Source organism: Oryctolagus cuniculus, chromosome 2 (assembly GCF_964237555.1).
Source record: "Oryctolagus cuniculus chromosome 2, mOryCun1.1, whole genome shotgun sequence".
Classification (NCBI taxonomy): Eukaryota; Metazoa; Chordata; class Mammalia; order Lagomorpha; family Leporidae; genus Oryctolagus; species Oryctolagus cuniculus.
Window position 1 is genome coordinate 46328536 of NC_091433.1, and position 25075 is coordinate 46353610.

Sequence of the window (25075 nt, forward strand, 5' to 3'; positions counted from 1 at the left end):
TCACAGCACCATGGTGAGCACTGAGCAGAGCGTGTATGTGATGCCTGTGGAAGATCATGAATACCACCATCCGCGCCATCGCCTATTGCTCTTCTCTCCTCAAAAGCCTGAAACCACAAACAACGTGGGACTCCCCTCCCCTTGTAACAGCAAGCTTCCTGTGGCTGCCTAACATATGAACAGTCCATAATAATTCATTGCTTACCTCTTGCATAGTAACTTGCCATCCCATAATAGTTGCTTTGGCCAAAAGAAACAAAAATCTGCTAAGTTGTCTTTCCACAGTCTCTGATAAAACTGGACAGAACCAGCCACAGCCAGCCTTGTAATTGGCACCTATGCACACCAACCCAGACCGACCAGAGTTCTTAAAGTGATACACCGCCAGTGACCTTTCAGTAGCCATCTTTGAACATACAGCGAGTGTAAGGACATGAGTTGTCAAGGCGTATGTTCTGAGGACATTCGCCACCCCTTTCCTCGGCATCTATCATGTCTTGTCACTTTGTTTCACCCAGTTCTGCCCTGCTTACCCTAACTCCATAAATTCCCAAATCTCTGTCTATGTGGAGAGATTGATTTGGCCCTCAACGACGTGACTGCAGGCCAAATGTTCCCTTTCTCAGCAGCTGAATCCAGCGTTTTTATAACTAACAGCGTGCCCTGGAACAAGGGGCCCTGTCTGCTAACAAAACTGAGCCTAGAAATAAGCTTGCATTCTCGATGGGGTGGAGGAGGCAGATGGAAGCCACCCGACTTGCGAAGCGCCAGCGAAGCCAGGGGCAGCTCTCCCTGGTCCAGGGGAGACACGGGAGTGCTCCCTTTCCTTCTCCTTCCTGCCTCCTGCCCACTGCGCACCTGCTGACAAACCATGTTGCCCTGTCTCCACAGGCACCGGGAAGATCTGGATGGATGACGTGGCCTGCAGGGGCACAGAGGACTCCATCTTCCGCTGCAGCTTCTCCAAGTGGGGGGTGACAAACTGTGGACACGCTGAAGATGCTGGGGTGACGTGCAGCAGACACTGAAAGTGAGCGTGCTCCAAGGTTGGGACCCTGCCCGGAGCCTCCTGCCTGCCTGCCTAGGATGGGGGCATCGCTGGAGGCCACCCCGACCATGCCTCTGCCCTGCCTCGCCCAGCACGCCCCAGCCCTTCCACCACTATCCCAGGACCATGGTGGCTGCCGTCACTCTCTTCCTGGACTCCAAAGTAATCTCTGGGATTTACTGCCTGTCTCTCCCTTCCACCAGTGTTCCTGCACGGGGAGCCCTGGTCAACTGGATCACCAGTTTTCCCAGCCTTCTGAATACCAGCACTGGGTCTCAAATCTATGTTTCCTTCGGTCTATTGCAGATGAATGCTGAGAAGATGTCAAAAAACAAATGTCAAATGTAGCAGTGGAGATAGGCGGTATTATGGATGATTTACTCTTCATATGCTTCTCAAACCCCGGTTGGGCCAGGAGTTTTGACATCTTCCTCCCAGCAAATGACAACACTGCATGATTTATCTTCCTGTCTTTACTCTGCCTCTGCACACCATTTGTTAGTTTGGGAAAGTGACATAGAGGAGAAGCCAGCTGCAAGAGGTAGAGGGAAATGCAAACCATGTGCAGAAATCCAGCTGGATTTGGAGAAGGAGAGTGAGATTAGCATTGATCGAATGACTACCATGTGTGCTAAATAGTATCTTGGGTGCTAAATCATTTTATCTACTTTGCTGCATTGTAACAAGGCACATCAGCCTGGGTAAGGCCTGACCTCCAGGTAGTGCACATATGGTCTGTTCTCCTGACCTACAAGTCAGAAGACTAAGAATGACTGAGACCAAGTTCCCACTGGGACTTTTGTGTGTCTGTGCTAGGCCTGAGTAACAAGCTTGAGAATGAAGCAAGTGTGACTAGAAAGTTGCATATTGCAAACGTTAAAGCATGTTGAGTCCATGATGACATGATTGGCTTCCAGGCCAACCATCTATGTAGGAGGAGAGCTGATTTGGAGAGTGTCTCAGGGGCTATCTGAGTTACCTGGAGCCCAGCGTTCAGTCGATTGGCAGTCAGGGTGAAAGCCAAGTCATGTGTGACTCAGAATTGATTGTTTGATGGTGATGATACTGTACCTTCTGGGTCACTTGAGGTATGATCCTTTGCTCAGAAAAACAAGTCCAGATGGATCCTGTGGACGCAGAAGGAAGGATTGTCCATAACCCCTGGGGATAATAAGAGATCCTGGACATCTGCACCCTCCTATGATCGGGAGATCATATCCTGTTTTTCACACAAAGAGATCAAACTGGGCCATTTGTATGTTCTAGTTCTAGCGGAGCTGCGTGGAAGCAAATGAGAACAGACTGACCTCACTTTGGAGGAATCACAAACTCATGTTGAGGCCTTGGATACACAACCACCTGTCCTATCAGGTGAGCATCAGCCTGCCTGGGGAGAGTGAGACCCGGGCCCCTCCAGGTGTAGGACCACCAGCGTTTCCAGCTGACAGCTTAGCCAATATGTGCTCTTGGTCATTCTTTGCTTACAGGATGCTTAGTACTCATTAATGTCCTAATGATCAGAGATTTTTCCTTCTTACCAATTGCTATGTTTACATAACTCACATGTACTCATGCATCTTTTTCCAGAGCTAATATATGTATGCATATATAAACTTAGCACTCTTTACTACATAGGACATCACATTGCAAAATTTGCATTAAAAATATATATACAAAAGGTGGGAAGATGTCACATTGGATGAGATAAATTCTGAACTCATTTCTGGCAGACTCCAGTTATCCCACCTACGGAAAACCACATAACCTTCTTACTTGGTCTTTTCATTTGGGAAACCACAAGTCTTGTTTTACATCAAATAAAAACAATGTTGAAAAGTGTCTTAACTTTAAAAATAACAGTCTACTAGTTTACATACCTATTTAAGAGGACATGGAAATGACCATGGACCTGTATTTCAGGGACTAAAGGAAATTAGGCCTGGCCTAAAATACATCATACTCTTTTGTAAGAAAGAATTTCAATAAAGTAAAACACATGTCACTCACAAGCATTCCATCATGTTCTTTCTCATGAAAAACCTAGTGAGTGCGGGGAGGGCCGGTGACATTAGATGGTGTGAGCATTTTTCAGTGGGACTGGCAATTGATTAAAGAACACGGTGGAACATGGTGTCTCAAGCCTTATTTGTTGACCAAAGGCATTGAGTCTGAGCAACAGAACAATAAACACAGCCGGCCCATCTCATCAGAGAATTGCTTTTGTATTGCATCCAGGAGAGAACACCTCTCTCTGTCAGTCTCCAGAGTTCTCCCTTGGTTATGTAATTCCCTCTGGAGTTTCGTTCACACATAAACAATTGTTTAGAGTTTGATATCAGGGCTGTGGAGTCACTGGGCATCCTCATCTAAGGAGGCAGGAATTGCAGGCGTAGGACCAGTGCAATGTGGGGAGCAACGTGCAGACCCCTGCAGAGTCCTGGCCACATACAGCCAGCATTTCTGGGAGTCCACACTGCCCCAAGGTTGTCACCAGTCATCATCATTTGCTGAAAGGCAATAGAAAAGTTGTCTTTCTGTAATTCCACAAATGAAGAACCTTTTTCTTCCTCCTGTGCAAGGCCCAGTAGTATGTGCCCCCCACAATGTGATGGTTTCCCTTCTGTAAACAGCCCCCATGGAGAAGGACAGCAGCCCCTTTTCCTGCCCTCTACTTGATAGAGGTCACCATGACTGCCCTGTGAGGACCTGCTTTGTGACCTGTATGTGTTAAACATGGGCACTTAATAGACAACCACAGGCATCCCTTCGAGTCTTCAGTGCCATTAGTTGATGACAATCAACTATTATAGTGTTTCTTTAATATGTCAAGTGTAGCGGTCCGCACTGTGGCTCAGTGGGCTAAGCTGCGTCCTGCAGTGCTGGCACCCCATGTGGATGCTGGTTAGAGTCCTGGCTGTTCCCCTTCTGATCCAGCTCCCTGCTAATGCGCCTGGGAAAGCAGCAGAAAATGGCCCAAGTCCCTGGGACCCTACCACCCTTGTTAGAGATCCAGAAGAAGCTCCTGGCCCCTGGCTTTGACCTGGCCCAGCCCATTATTGCAGCCATTTGGGGAGTGAACAGCAGATTCAAGATGTCGCTTGCTGTCTCTACTTTTCTCCCTATATAATTCTGCCTTTCAAATAAATCTTAAAAAAAAAAAAAAAAGATGCCAAGAGTGTAAATCACTTGTCTTTCTTTAAAAAAAAAAAAAGACTTATCTATTGAAAGCCAGAGTGACAGAGAAGGGGAGAAAGAAATCTTCCATTGCAGCAGCCAGGGTTGGGCCAGGCTAAAGCCAGGAACTCCATCTGGGTCTCCCACTTGGGTGGCAGGGGCCCACGTATCTGGGCCACTCTCTGCTACCTTTCCAGGCACATTAGTAGGGAGCTGAATTGGAAGCAGAGCAGCCAGGACTTGAACAGGCACTCTGATACGGGGTGCCAGTGTCATAAGTAGCAGCCCATCCTGCTGTACCACACACGGGCCCCCTGAGTCGCTTGTCGGCTCTCTTAGAAGAGCTCTCCCTTCATTCCTCTGTAGGACTTGCCTCATTCGAGCCTCCTCTGTCCTTCCCTCCACCTCCAGCTTTTTGGAACTGAGGCAAGTTTCTGACTGAGTGGAATGAGTTAAAGAGCTCCCAGGGACTGTCAGTCCCTGGGTACTTGCTCCTCTCTGATGGAAATGAAGGGTTGTGTGTGCTGTGGTCATGGTTCTTGTCGCTCCCCCTCTTCGTGGAGGAACAACACAGGACCCTGCGCTGTTCTTTCGTCTGCTCGGCCCTCCCCGGGTTTGCTGCTGGTTCTTCCCGGGTTGGCTACTATCCCTTCCACCTCCGTGGAAGGGCAGTTCCCCCTGGCCGCATTCCCCACTTCCGCAGGGGAGCGGCACACCGCCGGCCGGCTCTCTGGGGGCTGCACGGGTTCCCTTAGATGTTCCCCATAGATGTTCCCGGTGCATGCCGTCTCTCTCCTCCTTTATAGTCCTCCTCTGCCAATCCCAACTCGGCTGCCCACACGCCGAGTACGCTGCTCTCCTCCAATCAGGAGCAAGTCCTACAGTTAATTGGTTGAACTGGAGGCAGCTGTGCGGAAGCTGTTTACTTCTCTCCCAGCGCCATATTGTGGGAGAGCAGATGCATAGAATAAGTCCTAATTCGAGTAACCCAGTCTAGTCCGGATTGCTCCCCACAGTTCTTCCCTCAGAAGTTGTTCTTTCCAGCCCCTTGGGGCCCACAGATCTACAGGGTGGTATTCAGCTGAAGACTTAAAGGAAGCCCCATGCACCTTGCTGGAATTTTCTCAGATACTATGACCTGCAAGTCCTGATCACCTCGGCTTCTCCTATCACCAGGCTTCTCTTCTTCATCTTAGTGAGATGGCCAGACTCTGAGGTCCAGCCAAGGTCAAGGTAGGGCTCCCCTTAATTGTTTCCCCTTTCTCCTGGATTACAGTCTTCAGACACATTGTCAAATGTCTGAAAAGTAGATTTCCAATATTTTGTGCAACCTACAATTCTGTAGTCATGACAGGGAGGGTTATTCTGGTCAGTGCTCTCTGGCGGTCAGAAGTGGAAATCCTCCCTGTAGGTGTTTCTGGTCAAAGAGAAGCATAGGGAAGCCCTTTATTATCTGAACAAAAGGCAGCAGGAAGATTTGGCAGAGACTAGCTCTGACAAAGGAGTCCACGGGGAGGAAGGGGTGGCTGAACTTGCCGAGGCTTCTGCTAACATTCTCGCTGTTTCCCATCATGGTTCCCTCCCTACCAGATCTCGTTCAAAGGTCAGCTCCAGGACTCCTGCGTGATTCTCATAGCATTGACAGAGATAACCTATGGATGAGCAATAGGAAATCTCAAAAAAATTCAAGCAGCTTTAAAACAGACAAGTATCCAAAACCTTTTAATAACTACCTCTGTTGCTGTCTCAAGGAGCTACTAACAATTCCCTGGCCTCTTGCCTGGCTTCCTTGCTCCTCAGCTGCTGCCCATGTCCACATCATGGGTGCTTTCCTACTTCCTGTCCTGTGTTCCCTGTCACTCCCTGAGATGTGGCTCTGGGTCTGAGGGACATACATCACGCTTCAGCAGTTGACAGAACCAGACACGTTTTCATGGACACAGTTAATCAACTTTCTCTCCCTGTGGGTGGCCATGCCCTAACCACAGGGGAATATTGCATACATAGTTCTTGCCCTCCATTCATTTGCATGTTCACTGAATACGTAGCTGTTGAAAACCTACCATGGGCAAAGCCCTGTACTAATATAGGAGATCTAGTGGTGGACTCAATTTGATTGGTCCCTGCTCTGATGGCGCTTACATTGTAGCTCTTATCCTGTCAGTATCCTGGGCTTTTGATATAACATCAGCCACACTTGAACAATAATGTTCAACAGGAAGTTTACATGTGAAGGGGACAGCAGTTGCTGATTGAGCTATTAAGCAAAACACAAACTTAACTCATTGTTTTAAAACAATTAAAAACACTGTCTTTATTGCTAGTGAATTAACGATAGCATAGGTGGCTCTCATTATACAAATGATGAGCAAAATGAGACAGAGCTGATTAAACACTAGAACAATAAGCCCATTTATTCAAAATGGTGGTAGAGATCATAGAAGAGAAACAGATAGTTGACATCCCCTGAGCACTCACCATGTGAGAGCTCTGAGGGTTTCACGGGCATGAACTTCATGAATCTTATAATCACTGGTTCTTTTCTAATCATCCAAATTCTATGTGGGGTGTGGGCGGCAGACACTCAGGCACTAGGGGGATCACCCAGTAAATGGAGAAGTTAGGCTCTTGATTCAAGAAATCTTAGACATTACTTTGATGTTACCAATGTAACATAAACAACAGTAGAACTAGATTCAGAAAGGTCAACTCTGAAGAAGGCAGAAGCAAAGATCATAGATCAACTGTGCTGGAAAATAGTTGTGTTTTGTTAATACACATACATGAATCAGCAGCACTCCATTCAGTTACCTGCATCCAAATGATGCACATGTGCCACCTATAGGTGAGCCTGTCACATGCTTTTAACTAGGACCAGTCCAGACAGAGATCTTACACTTCCTTGGATCCCCAGTAGACTCTCAAAAGAGGCCGGAGATTCCTCCTCCCTGGATAATCCTGGAAAATCTAGCTTTTTGCAGCCTGTAGAGGAGATGGGAAAATAACATGTGAAGCTTCTGTGACCATTCACCTGCTACATCATCAAAGGAGACAATCTATGATTCAGAAAACTGGATTTCTGTCTTTCCCTTCCCATTTTACTTAGTACCTTTGGCCTTTCTGAAATTATTCCTAAAATGTTGTTTCTTTCTTGGCAAAGAATTTCAAACTAAACTATTTTTGTATATGATTTCTTTCCTCTCAGAAATCACTTGACATATTGATGTATGTTTTCTTGAATCACAAATTAGATTGAGGAGGAAGTTGTTTGACATTTGGTTGTATAATGCTATATAAAGAATGTCAGGCAGCTCCCATCATGGCACAGGCTAATCACGGAAAATGGAGTCACATTTCCAGAATCAAAATTAAAAATCATTTACTATTTACTTTGAACTGATTCTTTGGGTTATCTAGTTATATTCAGACAGTAGCTTATTCCTTCCATGTGTTTTGGAGATATAGCTATGCCTAAAGGTAAAAACCAGAAAGTGGAGAGACCTATCATAAAGGTTGTCTTTTGAAATCCTTCTTGGGTAGCTCAGTATTGGACGGGAGGGCACAGTGTGTGGGTGGAATGTATATGGGCATTTATATGGGTATGGTGTGCCAGAGTCACGGTATGTTTCAGACTGTGGGAGAAGAGGTGATGGAAAATCAGGATAGGAGTTGAGCTTGTTAGAAATCTGGAGCCTCTATGAAGATGCAGAATTTTAAGTTGGGGAACCAAAAGGTTCAGACTCTGTTTAATAAACATACGCAGAGAAAGCTCATTAGAATCAGGAAATCTTATAAAGTGTGAACCTGCTCCTGCTGCCAGCTTTTTTATGTGCAACTCCAGGCAGTAGTATCTTCTGACAGATGATTCTTCTAAGAAAAATAATGGCTGACCTGATTTGATCAGTGTACATTGCATGCATTCACTGAAATATGAAACTGTGCTCCATAAATATGTAAATTATTAAGTTCCATCACAAATATTTTTTAGCGTTTAAAGAGATGAAAATGCTAACTAACGTGGTTTTGTTATCACACTAAAAATACACAAAATTATCACAACATGCTCCATAAATATGTACAACTGAAGTGAAAAAAAATCAATGAAAAGAAGCCAGGATTAAGTATGTCATTTGGTTGTCGTTGATTCATATCTACTGGATATTGAGCCTTCATTTAGGGTCACCTCCCTTTAGGTGGCAAGTGATGATACTGCCTTCTTATGAGCCTTGGTTGGAATGACCTGGCTCCAACTGCCAATAGAAAATCCAGAGCCATTCATTTCCTACTCACTTTAGTAAATGTAAAACAAGAACTCTTTATTGAAACAGATACACATAATGACATTCACTCATTGTGCTAAAAAGTGACTGTAACATGCAAGATTTGCTGAAATACTCAGCCAAGTACCTATTTCTTTGTGTTTCAATGCCCATTCAAATTCTAAGTTTTTACAAGCGCTCAATTAGAAGCTGCTATTGTAAGTCTTGACTTCTTTTAGAGTCCAAAGTCCTGTCCATATGGTCTAGGGCATTGAACCAGCTTGGCAGAAGCTACTCTGAACATCTGTCAAGCATTAAGTGGTTCCTTCCAGCCCCAAATCCATCCTCCCACTCAGCTTTGCAATGCTTTCAGACACTCTGGGCATGGCATTTCTGTGTTGGAGGCTTCCTGGTGGGCTTGACATTGAGACAGCCCTAGCGGGAGACGGGAGGCTTGATGCTCACTGTGACCTGTCCCTGTTTGCTTGAGGTTTCTATAAGCATCACCCCAGCAAGACATCTTCCTCCCTGGCACCTGAGGCTCTGTCCCACAGCATCAGTTGAATCCAGCCTGCAGTCTCCCCCACACATGTAGAACCAGCCTTCTCAGGTCCTCTCAGAGACAGCACCTCAGGACAGCGCCCCCTACTCGCCGCTTCAACTCTGCATGCCCCTCTTTAAAGTTTCCAGGTTTTTCCCTGAGTTCTCTTGGTTTCCTCAGCTGTAGGGATCACAGATGCATTGCACAGTTGTTACCACAATAATACTTTTCAGTTACCAAACTAACAATTTTTTATATTGAATTTCCTCTCAAATAACTGGTGTGGTTCTGCCTCCTGGCAGATCCCTGACTGATCTAACTCAATGAGTTATGAACTCATTACTGGGGACTCCCTCCTTCAAAGGTAGCCATCAAAGGCCACCCTTTATCCTAAGTTAAGTCATATTTTTAAACAGTTAAAACAAAGGAACAAAAATTCCCAAGATTTTCATAAACACCAGTGCCCGCACCACAACAACAAAACTTGGCTGTTCCCTTACTGAGAATGTAAGAAATGAAATTTAGGGAGTACTTACCACTTGTAAGATACTATACCTGCATCATAAGCTCTAAAATGATTCTGTAGGTTAGTTTTCCCTTATAGATAAGGGAATGGAAACTCAGAAAGGATTGTAGTTAGCCCAGGGTCATATAATCAGTAAGTGCCAGACCTGAGTCTTTAGTGTAACTTGAACCCAAAGTCCTACCATGTTCTCGTGCAAGCTGTGTAGCATGGATCCATTCCTTGTCAGATGAAAGAGAATGAATGAATTCCAAGTGAATCCTGATGCTATGGTCTAGAACATAGAAAACTGGATATTAAAATGAATAAAGCATAATTCTTTGCCTTCAGGAAGATTTTTATGTAGTGGAAAAGACAAGATAATTATCATGTAGTTTTAATTAGTGCAATACAGAGAGTTGAATACATTATAATGAGATAAGGACTGTTATTGTGATTGATATTATGGATAATGATCCTTAGATCAATAAATCATTACTAGGGTTTCTTTAGCTGTCAGTAATGGACTCTGCTGTGGAATATCAAGAATGGAGGGCCGGCGCCACGGCTCAATAGGCTAATCCTCCGCCTAGCGGCGCCGGCACACTGGGTTCTAGTCCCGGTTGGGGCGCCGGATTCTGTCCCAGTTGCCCCTCTTCCAGGCCAGCTCTCTGCTGTGGCCAGGGAGTGCAGTGGAGGATGGCCCAGGTGCTTGGGCCCTGCACCCCATGGGAGACCAGGAAAAGCACCTGGCTCCTGGCTCCTGCCATCGGATCAGCGCGGTGCGCCGGCCGCAGCGCGCTGGCCGCGGTGGCCATTGAAGGGTGAACCAACGGCAAAGGAAGACCTTTCTCTCTGTCTCTCTCTCTCACTGTCCACTCTGCCTGTCAAAAAATTAAAAAAAAAAAAAGAATGGAGAGAGAGAGAGAGAGAGAAAGCAAAAGAGAGAGCACTCCCATACGTTGGTGCACTCCTCCAAATACTTCCAACATCGTTGGCTGGACCAGGTCAAAGCCAGGAGCTGAGAACTTAATCCAGGTCTCCCATGTGGATGGCAGTGACCCAAGTACTCGATCACCTGCTGCTTGTAAGGGTGTGCATTAGCAGATAGCAGAGCCAACACTTGAACTCAGGCACTCCAATATGGGATGTGGGTATCCCAAGCAGCATCTTAACTGTTAGGCCAAATGTCAGTCTCTAGAGCATATATTTAAACTCATGTCTGGACTAAGGACATACCCATGGGCATGGAGGCATGGGTTAGACTGAGAGAACTTTAGGAAGTGAGTAAACATCCTTGATGCTTCTGGTTCTCCTTAATGTGAAATGAGATAGAAGATATCATTAACCAACCACTAGGTGCCTCATCTGTGTCTTGGACATGTTGTTGGCACTTACACACCGTGTTTCTCACAAAGAAAGGAGATAAGCACTCCTTTAGGTAAGAAAACCAGATTCATCCTCTCTTGACTTGTGCTACCATATCCTGAGAGGACAGCTCTATCCTGCTCTTCAGTACATTTTTAGCAACTGCCACAATACTGACCAGCCTGTGATTAAGCGCCACCCTTACTCAGGGCCTTCATGAGCACTCTTAGAATCCAAACATTGCTGCAAGATGTGTTCTTGTGCTTCTCATCACGTCATCTTGGGTCTACACAGAGTTCAACTAAGATGGGCATTCAGAAACACTCGATTTTGCAGTCTGTTTCTTTTCTTCCTTTCTTATTCCTTTGCCCAACCCCCAGGGTCCCAGCTCCACCCATTGCAGTTCTCTGGACAAAGGTTGCTTTATCCTGGATGGTAGTGGTCAGTCCTTATGTTCTGCTGGTAATGCACTGACAATACCAACATACTTCTTATACTGACTACCCTCAGAGCATAATGATGGTGTTGATGCTGAATGAGTCCCTCCCCATCAGAAAGGAGAATAGGAAGGGAAAAAGAGGGGAAGTGCTGAAACTCCTCTACAGAGGCACTCTGGGCTCTCTGGGTACGGCAGCCATGGAGTTAGGTCTTCTGTACAAGTAGACTGTGCACTGCCTTGGACCTCTTCCATCGAAATTGACCCTTACCGTTCTTCTTATCTTCCTCTTCCCCACAACCAGTATAAGAGAGCACTCCAAAAAGCTCATGGGACTGGAATTAAAAGATAATGAACATTGCTTCTTGGCCTTTTGGCTAAGATCAAGTGTAAAAGATAATGCACCTTTTCCATGAACTTTCTGAAGACCATTCTTATATTGTGCCTTCTAGAAGCTGAACAATGGCCTGCTTTTAAGTTTCTTGATCTGTGAAATAATAGGAAGTAACACATCCTCATGTCCATGAGCCTTCCTCTTATGTCAGGCTCTGTGCTGGGTTCTGGAGATACAAGTCACACAAACACAATTAGTTCCACTCAAGGATCACATGATTGCCGAAAAGAGACCCACTCAAACCGACTCATCTAAAGGATTTCATGTAAGTTGCCTGCCACCTGCTCTAATCAGCTGTGGCCAGGCTAGAGGAGGCAGTGGGAGCCCACAGTCACACGATAGACTCCCCTGCCTCTGTTAGAGGCTGCAGACAGGATAATTGTCTTAGGAGCAGTAGGAAGCAGCAATGATTAGTGTCGCTAACACACTGTCCTTAGCCCTCAAGGTGCTCTCAGTTATAGCTAGACAGCTAAACTGACAATAACAAGATTTGGTAAGTACTATGGCAGAGGTAAGTACAGGTGTCACAAGGTCACAAAGGAGACACACCCAAGTCAGATAGAGGGATAAAGGAAAGCTTTCTGAGAAAGCAAACCCTGAGCTGCATCTTGAGGCATGCTCACAACAACCGCATCAGAAGGATCAAACTGAAAACACGCAGGCCACCAGGTGTGGGTGAGCTAGAGGAGACAGGAACCCTCATGCACTGCTGTTGTGAATAGTGATACTGCTATTCTGATAGCATTTAGTAAATTCAAATATAGTTATGCCTGGGCCGGCGCCATGGCTCACTTGGTTAATCCTCCACCTGCGGTACCAGCATCCCATGTGGGCGCCGGGTTCTAGTCCTGGTTGCTCCTCTTTCAGTTCAGCTCTCTGCTGTGGCCTGGGAGGGCAGTGGAGGATGGCCCAAGTGCTTGGGCGCCTGCACCCACGTGGGAGACCAGGAAAAGCACCTGGCTCCTGGCTTCAGATCAGCACAGAGCTGGCCGTAGTGGCCATTTAGGGGGTGAACCAATGGAAGGAAGACCTTTCTCTCTGTCTCTCTCTCTCTCACTGTCTAACTCTATCTGTCAAATAAAAATAAATAAATATATTAATTAATTAAAAAACAAATACAGTTATGCCTGTAACCAAGCTACTCCATTCTCAGGAAGGCACATTAGAGGAATGTATGCCAAATAAGTACAAAATGGTGGGTGCACATTGTAGAAGTTTATGTAAAGGACACAACAAGTGAAATAACAGACAGTCCTTACTTAGAATATTCGACTAACATTCAACCTTACAATGCCGCCAAAGTGATCTGCCTTCAGTAGAAGCCACACTTTGAATTTTGATTGCTGATGTTTCTTCAGGTAGAACCACACTCTGCACGTGCTGGGCAGCAACAGAGAGCGACATACCTCAGCCAGGCAGTGTGCTCACGGAGGGCACAATACTCTGCATTGTGCTGTGTGGCTAAACCACAGTTGGGAAATTACGTGGATTAAATGCATTTTTTAAAATATTTATTTATGTATTTGAAAGTCAGAGTTACACAGAGAGAGAAGGAGAGGCAGAGAAAGAGAGAGAGAGATCTTCCATTTGCTGGTTCACTCCCCATTTGGCTGCAATGGCCAGAGCTGCGCCAATCCAAACCAGGAACCAGGAGCTTCTTCCAGGTCTCCTACGTGGGTGCAGGGGCCCAAGGACTTGGGCCATCTTCTACTGCTTCCCCAGGCCACAGCAGAGAGCTGGATCAGAAGTGGAGCGGCCAGGGCTCGAACTGGCACCCATATGGAATGCCGGCACTTCAGACCAGGGCTTTAACTTGCTGCGCCACAGCACCGGCCCTGAAATGCATTTTTCATCTACAATTTTTTTCAACTTACAATGAGTTTATTGGGATATAGGTCAAGGAACAACTGTACATGTGGCAAAAAGAAAAGAGTTCAGAATGGTATTGAATGAGAAAAGAAAGAAACAAAACGAAAATAATACTTCTGCTTCCAAGTACTGAATTTATTTTCCCACCGTAAATAACCGGGAAGTCGGACAAAAACAAGAAAGACAGTCCTTAAGACAGTGGACACCAAGCAATAAGGCCCAGGATCCCTGAAAGACAGAGGAAAAATGGGGTGAAGTCCATGATTCCCTCAGATTACTACCTGGAGAGAATTTCCAGGTCAAACTGCGGAGTGAAAATTCAAGTGGAGCCCTGCAGTTTCCAGTTTCAGCGGATGCCCGAAACCCACACACAGCATGTTTTTCCTACACATACATTCACAACTTTTACCATTTTCCATCTTAACAAAGCACTTGCATGCACTATAGCTGTAATCGTTGCGGAGTGAAGTTAACAGCAAACCCAACAAGAGTCATTTTTCTTTTTCACAATTTTATGACTAGAAGATTCATTCTTACTGTAGACCTTCGCAACCTCAGCATATGATCCCCCCTCTTTCCTTATTAATTAGAGAATTTTCACTTAAAGAGCTTCTCTTTGACATATACAAATTATCAGCATCACTACTTTGTGCCTTGGGGACTATTATTAGATAAAGTATGGGCTACATATAGCAAGCACTGTGGTATAGTAAGAATCGGGCTGATAACAGACGAACAGGATGGCAGTAAATACAGCATGGATACGTGGGGCAATGGTACGATTCACGTCCTGGGTGGGGCAGAGTGAGGGGACGCAAGATGTCATTACAGTACTCAAAAGAATGTACAATTTAAAACTTATGAATTGTTTACTTCCAAAATTTTCTATTCAATCTTTTAAGACGGGTTGACTGAAGGTAACCGGAAGCAGGGAAAGCACAATCATGGCGGGGTGATCGGGGACTGCCATGCAGATATGGAAAAGGTCAATAGTGCTGGAAATGGAGACCGCACAGATAAATACAACCAATATTTTTCATGGCATTGAAATCTCTTAGAAAAATAATGAATTGGCCAAAGTAAAAATAATAACAATGTCTTGTGTTGGAAAGAATGTGGGGCAACTGAAACTCTAATGCAATGCTGATGGCAATGTAAAATGATATAATCACTTAGGAAAACAATTTGGCGGTTTTCTTTAAGAGTTATACATATACATACCATAAACCTAGTTATTTGAATCTTAGCTAGTGACCCAAGATCAGTGAAAGCACATGCCACACGTGAAGTTGTGTACACAGGGATTCACAGAAGCTGTATCTGCAATAAACAAGAACTGGAGCGGCCTAAATGGGCACCAACAGATGAATGGGCAGACAAATTGTATTGTATCCATAGGATTGTGGATGGACAGGGGCCCAGCATTGTGGTGAGCAGGTAAAGTCGCTGCCTGCAATGCCAGCATCCCCTATGGGTGCTTGTTTGAGACCTGGCTGCTCCACTTCCAATCCCTGCTAATGACCTGGGAAAAGCAGAAGATGGTTTGAGTGCTTGGGGCTCTGCTACGCATGTGGAAGACCTGGGAGAAGCTCCTGGCCCCTGGCTTCAGCTGTCCCAGCTCTGACCATTGTGGCCATCTGGGGAGTGAACCAGCAGATGGGGGCTCTCTCTCTCTCTCTGAATGTGAGATACATAAATAAATCTTTTTTTAAAAGGCAAAGAACTGTGTTTGGACAAAGCCAAAAACTAGAACTTTAAAAAGACAAAGAAAGAGGAACATGTTAACTGTGCAGCAGTTAAGACAATGTTTTGGATGCCTGCGTCCCATATCAGAGTGCCTGGGTTCAAGAGCTGGCTCTGCTTCCAAGTCTAGCTTTCTACTAGTGGGGACTCTGGGAGGCAGCAGTGATGGCGCAAGTACTTGCATCCCTGCCACCCACATGGGAGACTTGGATTGAGTTATGGGCCTCTGGCTTCAGGACAGCTGGCTCTGGAGGTGGTGGGCGTTTGGGAAGTGAACCAATAGATGAATTGTGTGTGTGTGTGTGTGTGTGTTTCTGTCCTTTTCTCTCTGTTCTTCAAATTAAAAAGGAAATGATAATATTTACTGCTCAAGAAGAAAAAGAACATCAAAAAATATTAGGAATGTCAATGAAAACAAGTAAGAAATGCAAGAAAGAATTTTTAAAAAGAGACTTTTATAAACAACTTTCTGCCAATGTATTTTGGGGAACATTTAGATGAAACTACAGATATTTTTTAAAATACCAACAGCAGAATCAAGAAATAAAACTTGACTGGTATAATAACATTTAAGGAAACAGGATCTGTAATTAAAAATATTCTTACGAAGAAACACTGGGCTCAGATAATTTAAGAGATAAACTCTACAAACATTCACAGAATGGCACATCTGACTTTCAGACAAACACTCTCAGAGAATAGAAAAAGAAAAGCATTCCACCCAGTTCGTTCCATAAAACATGAAAAAGTTTCATAACAAAATGACACAGAAACATATGAAAAAGCAAAGATTATTGGCCAGTCTCATCCATCAACACTCATAGATGCAAAAGCCATAAATAACATATTAGCAAATAGAATCCAGAAAAAAAAAAAAACTGTCTACATTATGCCAAGTTGGATTATCCTAGGAATGCAAACTGGTTTAACACTGGCTCACGTATTAATGTACTATAATTTAGATTAAAGGAGAAAAGCTTCTCAATAGATACATAGAGAATTCAACATTCGTTAATAATAAAAACTCCTTGCAAACTAAGGTAGGTGGGAGCATCTCAAAAAGATATGTATCGAAGATCTATAGTAAACGTACTTCAATGTAAATAGCAGAAACATTCTTTTTCAATTTCTGAAACAAGACAAAAATATCAACTATCTCTGCAATCTTTCGGCAAAGTGCCAGAGATCTTGACATGCACAGTGAGAAAAGAAAACGGAATAAAACTATGTGGACTTGGAAAGGAAGAAGCAAAATTTAGCATTTGCAAATGATCTGACTACATACATCTAAAGCCCAGAATAATCTAAATATAAATAAATATTTTAAGAAAACAATGAAAAATTATATCCCAGTGTTATTTTTTAAGCTTCTCAAAAGATATGAATGAATGCAGAAGAATACTCCCATTGAGATATTTAATGAATTAATTTTTATTTATTTGCGAGGTAGAAAGAGAAACAGAGTTCCCGTTTGCTGGTTCCCTCCCCAAATGCCTGCAACAATTGGGACTGCACCAGGCCAAAGCCTGGAGCTGGGCACAGCATCCGGGTCTCCCATGTAGCAGGGACCCAGGTATATGGGCCATTACCTGCTCCTCCCAAGTTGTGTGTTAGCAGGAAGCTGGAATTGGGAGCAGAACCAAGAAAAATCCAGGAACTCTTTTTTTTTAAGCCTTATTTATTTATGTGAAAGGCAGAGATAGAAGATAGAAGATACAAGATACAAGATACAAGATAGATAGATAGAGATCTTCCATCTGTTGGTTCACTCATCAAATGGCTGTAGTGGCCAGGGCTGAGCCAGGCTGAAGCCGGGAGTTTCTTATGGGTCTCCCACATGGGTGGCAGGGGCCCAAGCACTTGGACCACCTTCCACTGCCTTCCCAAGCACATTAGCAGCAAGCTGGATTGGAAGTGGAGCAGCTGGGACTCGAATTGGCGCCCATATGGGATGCTGGCACTGCATGTGGAAATTTAACCTTCTACACCACAGTGTCAACCCCTCAGGAACTCTTTTTTTTTTTTAATTTATTTTATTTATTTATTTGAAAGAGTTACACAGAGAGAGAGAAGCCGAGAGAGAGAGGTCTTCCATCTGCGAGTTCACTCCCTAGTTGGCCAGAACCGTTGGAGCTGCACCAATCTGAAGCCAGGAGCTTCTTCCGGGTCTCCCACATGGGTGGCCTCAGGAGGCATCTTCACCACCAGGCCAAATGCTTGACTCCCATTGAAACTTTTTTTTTTAAGATTTATTTATTTTACTTGAAAGTCACAGTTGCACAGAGAAGAGAGAAGGAGAGGCAGAGAAAGAAGAGAGAGGTCTTCCATCTGTTCACTCCCCAGATGGCCACAATGGCTGGAGTTGTGCCGATCTGAAGCCAGGAGCCAGGAGCTTCTTCCGGGTCTCCCATGTGGGTGCAGGGGCCCAAGTACTTGGGTCATCTTCTATTGCTTTCCCAGGCCATAGCAGAGAGTTGGATCAGAAGAGGAGAGTGGAGCAGCCGGGTCTTGAACTGGCGCCCATATGGGATGCCGGCCCTGCAGGCAGTGGCTTTACTGGCTACACCATAGTGCCAGCCCCGAAGCTTTTTAAAAGATGAACTTACTACCAATAACTTTGGAGCAGAAAATACCATGTCTAGGGACTGGTGTTTTGGTGCAGTGGATGAAGCCACTGCATAGGACACTGGCATCCCAGAATATTGCTTTGATGCCAGCTGCTCTACCTCATCCACCTTCCTGCTTATGGCCCGGGGAGGCAGTGGAAGATGGCCCAAGTGCTTGGGCCCCTGCCACCCATGTGGGAGATCCAGAAGAAGCTCTTGGCTACTGGCTTTGGCCTGGCCCAACCCCAGCCATTATGGCTGTTTGGGGATTAAACCAGCAGATCAAAGATCTCTCTTTCTGTCTCTTCTCTCTGAAACTCTGCCTTTCAAATACATTTTTTTTTTTTAAGAAAACACCACGTCCGGATTTGTGGTCTTTGCCATGTGGCCCTGGGCCATCTCTGCAGCCACATCTTGGCTCAGTGCCCACTCTCCTGCTCCCTACATTCCATCCCTCTTGATCTGCCCAGCACATACGCTGCTTCCCCTGCGTAGAGTTCTTTACACCACCGACTCCCACCCTTACTGCTACTCTCCTGTAGATCTGAGTAAACATCACTGCTCCGAGGGAAACCTTCCCTGACTCCCATACATGCGTCTCGCTGAATCAGCTACTGTGGCACCTTGCTCTTCCCTTTCACATTGTTACTGTATTTGCACACTGCTGACTCCCTCAGTAGACTGCTAACCCCATGAGCACAGGAACTGGGGCTTTTTCCCTGCCGTGTCATCAGCACTTGATAGAGGGCTTGAGAAACACAAAGAGCAGTTAGCTGAATGCTTGTGTCCTCTCTCAGATCCACGTATTTGAATCCTAAGCTGCAACACGATCGTGTTAGGAGGTGGGGCCTTTGGGAAATGCTTACCTTGTGACGGTGGAGCCCTCACGAATGGGATTAATGTCCTTATACAAAGGTCCCAGAGCGCTCCCTTGCCCCTTACGCCATGTGAGGGGGCGGTGAGAAGAGGGCTGACTGTGAACCAGGAAGCGTCCTGACGCTGAATCTGCTCGTGCCCTCATCTTGGACTTCCTGAACCAGAGCTCGAGAAGTGAATTTCTTCTGTTTCAAGTTACCTGATCTGTAATAATTTGTTATTGCAGCCTGAAGGGGCTGAGACAGTAAGTACTTATTTGAGAAAGGAAGAAAGATAGGGAAAAAACTTCACTTTTCTTCACAAGAGATGGAGGGAAGACAACTTACATAGTGGGGGTAGATAAATGACCAGGTGGGGGCACCCAGGGGTGCTGAGTTTAGTTTCTGGGGAAATATCCCTACCCCATAGTGTTTTAGAATATTACTTTCAAGTCCATTTTGCCCAGTAGCATCTTTCCAAACACACACAGAATGAGGTCTTCTTCAGAAACTCTACTATCTAATGGACAGGTGAATTGCACTGCTGGAGAAAAAGTATTAATAAGTCAAAATGTTCAGTTCCCAAATGAAACATCTCAGTGGTGTGTGATGACACCTTGACATCAACCATGGAGCTGAAATTTCATTATGATTATTGGAAGCCATTTGGTAAAATAGAAAGACTTGGAATATGTGATTAGAACACCTGGATTTGTAGGGTAGCAAGACATTAAGGTGCAGTGGCTAAGATTCCACTTAGCCCACTTGCATCAGAAGACCTGGGCTCAAATCCTGGTTCCCCTTCTGATTCTAGAGTGCTACTAATGTCACCCTCAGAGGCAGCAGGTGATGGTTGAGGTATTTGGGTCCCTGCCACGCACTTAAGAGATTTGGCCCGAGTTTTAGCTTCATCCTAGCCCAACCCCTGACTATTACAGGGATTTGGTGAGTAAACCAAGAGATAGGAGCTCTCTTTCTTTGTATGATTCTGTCTCTTTTTCTCTTTCAAGTATACGAAAAATTAGTACGTACATTTTAAAAACAAGACCTGAATTAAAGTCATGGTTCTACAACTTGATGAACCTCTGGCTTTGAGGTCATCACTATAAATGGGGGTTTACTATACATCTTATGTCATGAGGAGTTTTTTTTTAAAGTTAAGTTGAAACTATTTTACAAACTGTGTATTGTTATACAATTTTGTATAGCAAAGATGACTTTGGCCTTTGGTTTGTTGGAGAGAGTGTCACTAAAATGTAAAACTGTAGGAACTGATAGATAATAAAATACCATACCAAAATCTTAATAAGTAAATAAATTCTAGGACCAAAATAAATTATACTTATATAGTGGTAATACCCATGTCTGATTTATCTGAATTTTCAAGGAAATCAGAAAGTATTGTTTTTTAAATCATCCACAAAATTTTCTGCCCATGGACCCTTGGGCCCAATTCTTTTCTAGAACGGCAGGCAGTGAAGTACCTGGAATGTCTACAGCTTCTCAGTCCATTTCCCTCCAGTTTTTCTGGGTAACAGGGCAACTGGAGAGCAGGAGAGTAGGGACCTGTACTTCCCCACTGTCAAGTTAGACCATGCTCAGCTCTTTGGTGCCACCTGCAGGCTTCAGGAGTAAAAGCTTCAGTGTAAAAGCAAGACATCTAGGGACAAAATCAACATGCTCTCTGAAGCCCACTCTAACTTGCCTTTGAAGAACCCAAGATTGAATAATCTGTTCAAATGCAGATTCTTATCCAACAAGTCTGGTGAGGCCCAAGATTTTGCACTTCTTATAAGACTCTTGGTTGTGGGAGGGAGGTTATGGGGGGAAAAAGCCAGTGTAATCCAAAAGCTGTACTTTGGAAATTTATATTTATTAAATAAAAGTTAAAAAAAAAAAGACTCTTGGCCACAACCACATGTTGAGTAGCAAGAGGCACAGACTTTCAGATCATGGAATGTCAGAGAATGGAAAGGATATTAGAAGTTATCTTGATCACCTCCTTATTTTACAGATGAGGAAAATGTATAAAAGAGACAGAAGGCAGGTGCCACCCCAAATGTGTAGAACAGAAAATGATTCATTGGCTTCAGCTTGGTTTTCTTTCTTTTTTTAATATTTATTTATTTATTTGAAAAGCAGAGTTACAGAGAGGCAGAGGCAGAGAGAGAAAGAGAGAAGTTTTCCATCTGCTGGTTCACTCCCCAGATGGCCTCAACCACTGGAGGGGGACTGATCTGAAGCCAGGAGTCAGGAACTTCTTCCAGGTCTCCCACGTGGATGCAGGGGCCCAAGCATTTGGGCCATCTTCTACTGCTTTCCCAGGCCATAGCAGAGAGCTGGGTCAGAAGTGGAGCAGCCAGGATGGGAATGGGCACCTGTATATGGGATGCCAGCACCGCAGGTGGTGCCTTTACTCGCTATGCCACAGCACTGGCCCCTCAGCTTGGTTTTCTTAGAGAAGCTTCCAAAGGATATCAGAATAAACTGCCCCAGAATATGCCACTTTGGCATGACAATTAATTTGAACTGAAAGCAATTGAGAAGAAGATACAAGAAAAGCTCTCTGTTCTTCCCCTATATGCCTAAAGGCAGGACACAAATTTACCAAGGTGTCCATCCCTCCTCTCTTCTCTATCAGAAGGGATTAAGTTGATCACTGGAGATGACTTTAGACGCTTCACCCAGAGGCAGTACCAGGGCAATCTGCCCAACAAACGCCATATATGTGCCCTCCTACAAAAGTTGCTGTCCCTAGAAACTCAGTTGTGTTCCTGTTTCTTGTCACTTCTCTAGAGATGCATTGCTCTTTGTTGAAGACACGGAATGAGCAGGTGTTCCAAGCTACCTCTCCAAGAGTTACTCTTTCCCTGAATTTTTTCCCGCTGCACGTGAGCTACACATGTTTATAGATTTCTGTTCATTTTTCTCTTGTTAATCTTTTTGTTCAGAGGTCCCAGACAAGAACTTAGAAGGGTAAAGGGAAAATAATTTTTCCTTCTCTATACGTTCCAGCTCCAATGTTTAATGGTGCCATCACTTGCTGCAGGCCACAGTGACAGCTAGAGCAGAACAGGGCTAGTTTTTGCCTACTTGAGAGATTAGATTGGATGGCAGAGGCCACCAGAGTTTATTCTGATTGTCCAAAGCCTTGAGCATGAAAATAGTTGTTTTATACAATGTATTATAGATAGATACATAGATAATTATGGTTCCCTCCTTGATTTGCTGATGGCAGGAAGCAGCCAGTTCTAGATGAGGTAGAAGATGCTCTGGGTTTCCACATGAACTTGATATTTCCCTTGTAGAAGCCCAATCCAGGTTGAGTTGGGAGGATGAGGGAAGGAGGTGAAGGTTAGAAAGGATGACAGATGCTTCTTACTATAGTCTCTAGTTGCAACAACAAAGAAAAGCCAACTCCCCAAGCCGACTTTCTCAGCCTGCCATCCACCAGGTGACCACAGGTTGCGTCAAGACCCTTACCAATCCTCATGGTATCCGTTAGTCCAGCACTCCTCTCTCCTCAATATCATAATTGCTTCCAGTAGCCAGGCCACGGGGAAGACAAAGGGGATTATCGATTTTTAATTCAAGGACATAGAGACTAACTCAGCTAACTCTCAATTCTATTAGGCATAATTGATCCAAGCCTTAGAATGAATTACCTTCAAAAAACAGCTGACACCATGCTTTATAACCCAGGACCTTGGAACAGATTACCCCCAAACCACAATTAATTGGCAGAATACGGAAAAAAGAAAAGCACTGACTGATGGAATTCATTAACATTACCACTTAAAGGAATGGTTAATCTGCATGAATTTAGAAACTCAGTAATTGACACTTGTGTGTAAATCTGGCATGGGGTAGTGGAAATTTTCCTGAACCGGGGAGCAGAAGATAAGGGCCTTATCCCTGAACCTGTCACTTGCTGGATGTGTGTCCTTGAGCACACTAGTTAGCGTTGTGGGGACTCAAATTCCTACATTTGTGAGATGAAGGGGTTACACTACATCATCTCTCATTTTCTTTCCAGCTCCCATATTTGCTGACCTCAAAACTTGTGTCGCCTAAAACAAAACTTAAAATTTCCACAGAAGACAAACATTAGCAGTAAGGACTCTTTTCTCTCTGAACGGCAGAACACAGAGCTGTCTGCTCTGTGCGGGCTGATCCAGGGGATCCGGATCCACCGCTTGCGGCCTGTCCTCCAGGGCCTCCATCGCTCGCGGCTTTTATTCCTCAGCAAGTCGCACAGTATTTGGCACATGGCAGGGCCTCACAAACACGAAGCAAGTGAGTGAATGAAGTCAAGCCTTAATTTAGGAAGTTTTAATCTCTGGCAGTGCTCAAGAATGCAGTTTCCTCCATCGTACGTCCGGTCACATTCTGTCCATCCCAAGTCTCCAGAGATGGCCTGCTCACTCCATTCCTCACTTCCGTCGCCTCCTCAGCATGTTCCCATCCGTCCATTCCGTCAAGGCCACAGGAGTAGCCCAAGGCTTACCAATGACTTCTGCGTATAAATCAAAGGGGGGCTCTAAAGCCTTTCTTGTTTCTACTCCCTTGCCAACGTTCAACTCCACCGTCCGCCGCCTTTCGCATCAGGTTCATCCGTGATTTGTTCACACCACACCCTTGGGATTCCCTCCAACCCCTGAGCTGCGTATCCTCAGCATCTCTGCAGGTTCAGCTTTCTCCCTGGCTAGCAAGTGCTGGAAATCCTCAAGGCTCAGCTGCGAGCACTCCCCACGCTATTTCATGCACCTAAACACCACTGACTCCAAATGAGCAGAATTCTCCTCGAACCCCAAGGTTATGTCTCAAAGAGCCAACAGTATCACCTAGATATCACAAAGGTCTTTCATGTATAAGATGCCCACCTCACCTATGAGAAAATGAACAACCCAATTAAAATTAGACAAAAGATTTGAACAGAAACTGCATCACATCAAAGAAGATAAACGTATCAAAAATCACATGAAAAGAAATTCAGCACTATTAAAATCATATCACCGCATGCCCATTACAACGGTGAGACTTTTAAAAGAAACACTGACAATACCAAGTCCTAACAAAGATGAAGAGCAACTGGAAGTCAGGTACTTTGGAGGGAATGTGAAGCGGCATAACCATTTAGGAAAACAGTTGAGCGGTTTTTTATGGTTAAAGGTAACACTTACATGAAGCAGCAACCTCAATGCTAACTTTTTACCCTAGAAGAATTAAAAATCCTATTTTCACACAAAAGCATATACATGAAACTTTTTAAAAGCAGCATTAATCATAAGTTCCCCAAACTGCAGACAACCCAATGTCCTCTAATGAAAAAAAAAACAACAACAACAACAACAGTGGCACCTCCTACAATGAAATATTACTTAAGACTGTGTCAGTGGTCACCAGGGTAAGGAGAGTTGACTACAAAGGACAGCATGAGGGAATTTTTAAAATGAAAGTAGTGGTGGCTGTGTGAACCTATGTGTTTGTCAAAATTCATAGAAATGTAACCTTCCAAAAAACCAAACCAAATCAAAACCCTGAATCTGACTATATGTGAGTTTTAAAATTTGCAACACAGTAAGCCCAAACCTCAACGTTGGATCTTCCTCTTCCATTCCCACCATCACACTGTGGTCTTCCTCCATCCAGCGCTCTCTAGCCCACGGCCATCTTGGGATGCTAACAGCTCCGTCTCTTGGCACTCTGTGAGGCGGCTCACCCCCCTGTCCCCAGTGCTCCCCTCACTTAGACCTCAGCCCTCCCCTCAACTCTTCTGGGCGTCTTCCACACCTTCCTGGCTGGCCTTACCATTTCTACCCCTGGTTGTTTCCACTCAATGTTCCTTCCACACTGTAGCCAGACAGAAATTTCAAGAACACACATGGGGACGTTGCATTCCCTTGCTGGACTTTTCAAGGAATTCCCATTGCTGTTGGAATGAAATGCAGAAGACAGCCCGAACTGGTGTGTGCGCCCCAGCCCCTGCACTCCGTCCTGTGGCCTCCCTTCCTTGGCAGCAGCGAGCCCCACCAGCATCCCAGCTTTTGAAGACTCTTCTTGGGGTCCCGAAGTTTTCCCCACTTGCCTCTTTAACTTCCTCTCCTAGGCCGTATTTCAGTCCCAATGTCCCTTCTTTCTTGAAGATTTCTAGATTTTTTTTTCCCCCAGACTAGGACAAATCCCTTTTCTGAAGTTTACATGTTACCTTGGAGTTTCCCTCCAGGGCACCTAGCTTAATTTGTAACAAAAATGAAAATCTTCTGTCCTCCCAGGACAAT

The 25075-nt window shown here is 44.8% G+C and overlaps 1 protein-coding gene and 1 pseudogene across 1 annotated transcript in view; both read left to right on the forward strand.

Annotated features, from left to right (window-relative positions):
- The window catches only part of SCARA5 (scavenger receptor class A member 5), a 127600-nt gene extending 124543 nt beyond the window's left edge, over positions 1-3057 (forward strand). The window contains exon 9 of the mRNA XM_002709450.5: positions 892-3057. Within this exon, the coding sequence (XP_002709496.3) occupies positions 892-1028 (137 nt within the window). The 3' untranslated portion in view covers positions 1029-3057. The remainder of the gene's footprint in view (positions 1-891) is intronic.
- Positions 3058-11685: 8628 nt separating this feature from the next.
- LOC127490376 (U2 spliceosomal RNA) lies at positions 11686-11842 on the forward strand (annotated as a pseudogene).
- Positions 11843-25075: the final 13233 nt, after the last annotated feature.